Here is a 7262-nt window from a genome sequence, read left to right on the forward strand (position 1 = left end):
ACGTGCGGGGCGGGGCTGCGGGCGGGCCGGCGCTGCCACTGGCCCCCGGCGCGGAAAGGGCGGGGCGGCCGGGGCGGGGCAGCGCGGGCATTGGCGGGTGCGGGGAGGAGAGGATGCCGATTGGCCCGCGGCGGGGCGGGGGCCGGCGCGGGGCCGCGGGGAGGCGGGCCCAGGTGCGGCGGGACCCGCTGGCGTCGCGCGGGCGGCGGGCGCGGGATGGAGGCGCTGCCAGGTGAGCTCGGGCCGCGCCAGCCGCGCCTCCGCGGGAGGAGCCGTCTTCCGCCACCGCGGGGCGGGTGCGCGTACGCGAGGCCGTGGCTCCCGTCGGCCGCACCGCCCTTATGCGGCCGCCGGTGCATCGGCGGTGTTGCGGGGCGGCCCCTGCGGGGCTCGACGGGGCCGCTGCCTCCTGAGCGAGCCCGCGCCCCGGCCGGATGTCAGCCCCTGGCTGGGGAGCATTCTGAAGCCGGCCCGCGGCCACACGCGTGGCCCGGGGGGTTCCCGGCGGGTCTCCGGGGCCGCTGTGCAATCAGGTTCGCGGGAGGGTGGCGGGTGATGAGGCGCGCCCCGCCCCGAGGTGGCCGCAGCCTGGTGCCCGCGCGGCCCGCCGGTGCCACGCACCGTGTCCCCGTTGTCCTCCTCGAGGTCCTGCGGTGCCCCCGAAGTTCGGCCGGTGCCCGCCGGGGCCCCTGCGGCTGCCCCTCGCTGGCCGTCTCTGACACATTCCTCCCGTCCTAGGGAACTCGACAGACCTGTTACATGGATTATGTCCATTTGCTTTTCCTTCGCACTATTTCCTGCTCTGTTTTGTTCATTTCCGTCGTTTCTCCTGCATACTGAAGCAATTTTTGTTGGATTGAGACTGTTCGTTTCCGTTCGTGGGCTAATCAGCCTTCCTGGGTACATTTAAACAGATGTAGCACTACAGCTGAGAGTAGGTGACTGCTTTGTGGAGTTTGGGAGCTGATGGGTCATATTCTGTAAGATGGCTGGGGAGGAAAATGTTGCTTTTAGTCGGCTGTGGTGTAGTCGTTAGTCTTTAAATGTCTTTAGGAGGATCCACAGACCATTTTGACACGTGTGTCTTGTGCTGATGACACTGAATGAGAGGGGATGGAGCTGCAGAATGTTTGGTTTGCAGGTGGTTTTGGCCTGCAGCTATTTCAGAAGTTCAGCTGACTTCCAGGGCTTGCTCTGCTTGGAGAGGAGAGCGTTGGCTGCCTGTGCACGGAGGCACAGGCACACGTAGCTTTGCCTTTTATTCCCAAGCCCGTTTGATGTGCTGAAAAGCCATTTGCTTTATAGAACAACACGGGTAGGGTCAGGTTTTTCCAAGGTTCTCCCAACCCTTACTCTGCCGTGCAGTTCTGAGCTCAGGTGGAGTTCTTGGTGTTCTGGATTAGCAGGAGGGCACAGAGGCAGGTGCTTCAAGTGTGGAGCTGATGCACACTTGGGAACTAAAGCAGCAACTTACACCATTGTGTCACATTTGAAGGAACCCTTTGAGCCCTATAGTTTGCATGGAAACCTATCTGAGTACTGCTGGTCAGCTGGTGACAGTGGTGCTTGTGGCTGAGCAGCAAGTGTTTTATTCCCTGAAATAGTCATTCATATAAAAAGCGCAAGGTCTTCACCTTGGTTAATTTTAAACATTGTCATTGACCTACACAGTGGGGTAAAGGTGCATAGAAGGCTTATGCCTTCTGTTTTGTGTAGCTTCAAGGAACTTAACCGTGGTATCAGCTTGCCTAAGCAACTACCAAGTTGTAACGTTCTTTGGAAAATGGAAGTCCGTGGTTTGTGGTTTTCCTTCTCTTAAGTGCACCTTTTTCTTTATGCAGCCTTACTGCAAGCAAACTTTTGGTAGCAGGAAGAAACAGGTTTGAGATCTGCTCAGCTCTGTGGCACATATCTTGTGCCATCCTGTGCTGAGATTCTTGACTCTTTAGTATGCCTACATTGCCCTTGGGATTTTGGATAGCATTTATCTGTGTGCCAAATGTTCTTTGTGCACAAGCTTTCATTCTGTTTTCCTAGCTTGCTTGCATCTAAGTAACCAGCTCTCTCTGGGGCTTTCTGGCAGTTCTAGCAGAAACTATTATAGCTCTATTATAACTATTATAAGTATTTTCTGAAAGGGCAATAGGCCAGTAGCATCACTCCCTCTTCCAAAGTCTGACAGTAGTCTGGTGTTGGCTGTACAGTCTCTATGGGAATATTCATTCAAGAGTGTAATTCCTTCCTGGTAGTCTAGTTGTTCTCTACTGAATAAAGTGTGCCTTTCCTTTCTTTGAGTTCTGGGAAATCCAGTTAATTATACAAATGAGAGCAAACGTTATGTGCTGAGTCAGTGGTGTGGGGGAAGCAGTAATGTGGCTTCCTGGCCTAGTGTGGTTCTCTGTGGGAATTGTTGTACTTGATCAGTGTTGCCTTCCTGAAATCTCTGCTCTGACAGAGCTATACTATAACTGAGCTGTTTTATGTGAAAAGTCATATTTCTTTCTTTTGCAGAATGTGAAGGAGCAGATGTCACGTCTGGAGAAAAACAAAAAAAATATAAGATGTCAAGAGTTTGATTTGGGAGCTCCACTCTGGGGTTACAGACTGTAGCTTTCCATGTGGGAAGGCTTTCCTGTCAATTACTTAATTTAAGGTTGTTCTTTATGAAGGGTGTAACAATCTTTTGTTTTCTCTGGTGTAAACTGGTTGCTGTTTGTCACCTTATTGCTGCATGCAGGTGAAGAAGTCTGGAGATGTCTGGGATGTGGGGACAGCATTGCTGCTGGGCAGCGCCTCCACAAGACTGTCAATGAAGCTTGGCACATTTCCTGTTTCCGGTAGGTAAAACTTTAGCCTGTTAAACCCTCCTTGTGTTGTTCCACTGGTTGGGACCTGGTGGTGAAGTACAAACGTGAATGGGAATTCCTGCAGTGATCTCTGTGCCTGACCTGTTCCGAGCTCTTGTTTGTGGACTATCTTAGGGACGACATCCAGTCCCAACAGCAGCTGACACTGCCTGGCTGAGTGTGGCTGTGCTGACGCAAATGAGATACAGATAAAGTGCAAATAAAAGCTCTGATTTACTGGTGGTGGCAGAAGCCATGGGTTGAATGTTTGTCTTCTGCAGCATTCCAAAGTAGTGCCCAGGCAATTTGCACAGCCTGTTGCTTTTTCCATATGTGGTAGGTGCAAGGGTGTTATCAGGGTGCTGATAGAGAGGAGGGAAGGGAGAGAGATCTTGCCTTTTGCTTTCTATCCTTTGCAGACTCTTAAGACACATAAACTTAAGAAATCTGTTGGATGATGTTGCTGTCAGCAAGGACAAAAAGGGATGTCTGCCATGATTTTTCCTGGTGGTAGGAGTGATGCCTCTTTTTGGTGTTCCATGAATACTCAGTCCAGTTTTCATGCTCCAGAATCAACGTTTCTGAAGGGGTCTATATTTTTGAGAGGGATTGAGTACCTGCAGCTTCTGCTGGCTTCAATGTTGGCTTGAATACGGGGAGGCTAATGTTTTAGATACTGTCAAAGAAAATGGGGGAAAAGGAAGCCAAAGTGTGGCTTTGGAGGAATGTTTTCTGTGCCAAAACAAGGATCTATTGTCCTCGTTTAAAGAACAAAAAAAACCCCAACAAAATACCCCAGCTTTGTTGAAGTGAGAATTGTGGTTATTGGTAAATTTAAAAAAAAGAAAGCATCTCATGCTGCCAAAGCAGTGCAGGCTCAGTTGACTTGGAAAATGCTGTTACAATGATACATTAATAATCACAATTACAGTTTGATATCATGACAAATGCCGGTATTTTGGATTTCTATTGGTTTTAGTATTCATGTTTAGCTATACTGAAGCAGCTTTTCTTAATACTGTTTTTTTCTTCTCCCTGAAGGTCTAGTATCCTGTTGTTCAGCTTCCCTAGATTGAGCCAGTAGCCAAACCCAAAGCTGTGTGTGCTGGGAAGTCTGTCTCTCTTGCCATTGAATGTATTTCTCTTGTGGGTCTTGATTTGCAAGTGTCTTGGTGCTTCTTGCTATTGGGGCTGTTGAGGTGAGGAACAGCTGAGCTGGAGGCAAATCCTGCTTTTGGGACACTTCACAGAGAATTTGTTTTCATAGGTTATATTGTATAATGGAAGTTTGGTTTTTGGTTCTGGGCTGGTTTGTTGTATACAAGTGAAGACATCAACTTCGAGCTGTGTAGTAACTTTGTGTATTTGCTGATTCACTTCTTGTGCTGTGTGCTTTTGGTGAGCTTGAGCACCCACTGAGGCTGTTGTGCTCAGTGAACAGTTGGAACCCGCAGTAAAGGAAGCTGCCCTTCCCTTTTTCCTAGTTCCAGGGTAGGACTGTACATGAAAACAAGTTTCCAGTTTGCACTGTGTTCCTCCTTTTCTTCTGCTGTCCCTAAATCATGCTGAGCAGCAGTCTTGTGCCTGATATCCCAAAGCCAAACTTTAAAAAGCCTCTACGTGTAGGAGGCTTTGGCAGCTGGTAGCTGTGAGTTCCAGCAGCTCTTGTGGAGTGTTTTTTACAGTCTTCCTGTGGATTAGCTGACTCCCTGGACTGGCACATAATTTCTCTAATGCTGATTGGCACTGGTCCAGGCTCGTTAGCTCTGTTTATTCTTGGTCAGGCTTGGCACTGGCAGGAGCTGACGTACATGAGCGTCTCTGAGGATTTAAGTTTTTGTCACTTCCCTCCTCCTCAAACTGCATGTATATAGGAGCTTTGTCTCTGAAATCTGCATTTTCCCTGCTGTGGCTTGAGGAAAGAGCAAATCCCTGTTTGTATATCTCGGATACTTTAAACCGTTCTTTGGCCAGCTGGTCCTTAGGCTTGAATCTGATGGGTTGTATCTGGCTGAGGAAGTTTCTTAGATGTTTCTGTCACAGTGTCTGTTGTGAATTAACTCTGAATGTACTTCTGTGCCTCTGAGTTCTGTTGAGACAGCACACGCTTTCAAAGGTCACTGCTTTTCACAGTTTGACTGAATTTGGAAATTGCATTGCACAGAACTTCAAACATTACACCAAGAAAGGGAAAGACAGAAGTGAAAAGCTGTATTTTTCCTAGCTCTAGATCACTTTTACCTCAGGGGATTATTGGAAGAGCTTTTTTTGACCAAGAGCTTGCTGCTTTTATTGTTTTCAGTCCAACTTTTTTCCATATTGGAAAATAGAAGGTAATGCCTTGAATTATACTTTTGAATAAAGTATTATTACCAGTGTTTATTTTTGGTGTTTTTTGTTGTTTTTGTTTTTCTGCAGTTAATGACAAATGAAATTAAAGACAGTCCCCACTTTCTGTAGGGATATTGCATATTTGAATTGGAGTAGGATGGAATGAGAAGACCCAGACATAGCAGTATGGCTTTATCCTAAGGACATGGTATTTGTAAAAAATCCAGTTTTGACTATTTGAAACCACAAATTCAGGTCACCCCAAGACAAGCCTGTAGACTACATCCAGGTGGAAAATGGATACATAGAAAGAAAATAATTGGAAATGGTGGCAGGAATTCTTACTGTAGCAGGGTGCTTAAGCACTTTTTAGGAAGGAAGAGAGCTGAGGCTCAGTTCCTTCCTAACCATGAAATAACAGAGCATGTCTAGTACTGTGGTCTATAAAATAAACCTAATTTAATTTAGTAATAATTTAAGTAGCCAAGCAACACTGGCTTGCTGCAGAAATCTCAACCAAAAGCCAAAGCCACAAAAAATGTTCACAGTATATCTTCAAAAGTAGCAGAAGGTGATGGATTACTGGTGATTTTACAGTTGCAGATTTAAAATATACCATTTAGTTTATATCCAAACCAGTTAATTAAAAGCTGAAAAATGATCAGGAGTTTGAAGAGCGCTGGATTAGCTATCTGTGGATCGAGGGAGTGCCCTAAGCTCCAGCCTACTGAACAGAAAAGAAGCACTACTAATTTCCCAGCTCTAGTGATTTGATTGTCTTACAAAGATGTGATTTTTCTATACTGAATGCCATATTTTGTGTGCTACAGAAATATTTTTTTTCTTAGCAAAACTTAGTAAATCACTTTGATTCTTTTTACATTTAGGGGGAGGGGAAAGCAAGCCAGGCAAACTTGTATGAAGACTATATCTAATTAAATGTGGTCTGGGGGTGCAGGATACACTAGATGATTTCTGAGAGTATTTTTATAAATCTGTTTTCCATTTTTAGTATATCTACTATCAACTTATATTTGAAGCAAGTAATTTTTGTGGCTTAGGGATGATCAAGAAATTGGTCACCTTACAAACTCCAGTGACTGTAGGGTTTTTGTCTCCCAGACTGTCCACTAGTACTTCATTATACTCAGGGTTAGAACCTTCTGTCTACTATCTTCAGAAATCCCGTGTTGCAATTTAAATCCATTTCTTCTAGCCATGGTCATGAAAAACAAACTTTCTCCCCTCTTCTGTTATCCACATAACCTTCCCCTGTCAGAAAGCAGATTGTGTCTCCATCAGTTCCTCCTAGATAGCAGAAACCCTAGACTTAGTGGACTTAGCCTTTTCTCCAGACTGTATTTTCTAGACTTAAGATCACTGCTGTTGGTTTAAACTCTTTGGCACAGGCCTTGATTTTCCAAAAGCAGCTCCGTCCCCAAAGGACAAATGGATGAACAGGATCTGAAGCACAAATGTGGACAAATGAAGATGTAAGCAAAGGTGTGTATTAGGAGGAATTTAAATTGTGGGTATGTTTGGTGCTTTGACTTTTCCTTTAGCTTTTCACCTGTGAGCACAAGGCAGGTTTATACACACAGCAGCTGAGCTTGAGAGCAGGGGAAAGATCAGTAGTAATAAAAGGCAGCTGAATTAAGGTAGAAGCGGGAAGACAAAAATTTCCTCTTCCCTGTCTTCTCCAGTTTCTGGCAGTTACAGAAAGCTAATGATAGGGGCCTCAGAGGTGAGAACTCTTCACTAATCCTGCAGACTCCTGGGAATGTTCCTTTGGTGGTGTCTTCTTCAGCATTGAAATTCAGGAGCTCACTATCAGATTCAGGGAGAAATAGTTGCCTATTGGCACACAGATCACTATGACTGTTCAAGAGCTTACAAATTCAAAGGAACAATGAAGCACTTTGCAGGTGGCCTCATTCCTCAGAGGAATCTATCAGATACGGGGCATCAATGACCTGGCTTTATATTTAAGGAGGAATGGGGCATTCCTCAAACTTTCTTTTGGTTGAATTGGCAGCTTGTCCTTTAGGGCACTGTTATCGAGCATTATTATATCAAGGTAATTAA

General features: G+C 46.0%; 1 protein-coding gene across 1 annotated transcript in view; it reads left to right on the top strand.

Moving 5' to 3' along the window:
* Window positions 1–168: 168 nt before the first annotated feature.
* LIMK2 (LIM domain kinase 2) overlaps window positions 169–7262 on the top strand; it is a 31089-nt gene continuing 23995 nt past the window's right edge. The window contains exons 1-2 of the mRNA XM_032128185.1: window positions 169–232; window positions 2738–2837. Of these exons, the coding sequence (XP_031984076.1) occupies window positions 217–232; window positions 2738–2837 (116 nt within the window). The 5' untranslated portion in view covers window positions 169–216. The remainder of the gene's footprint in view (window positions 233–2737; window positions 2838–7262) is intronic.

Source organism: Corvus moneduloides, chromosome 18, assembly GCF_009650955.1.
Source record: "Corvus moneduloides isolate bCorMon1 chromosome 18, bCorMon1.pri, whole genome shotgun sequence".
Lineage (NCBI taxonomy): Eukaryota > Metazoa > Chordata > Aves > Passeriformes > Corvidae > Corvus > Corvus moneduloides.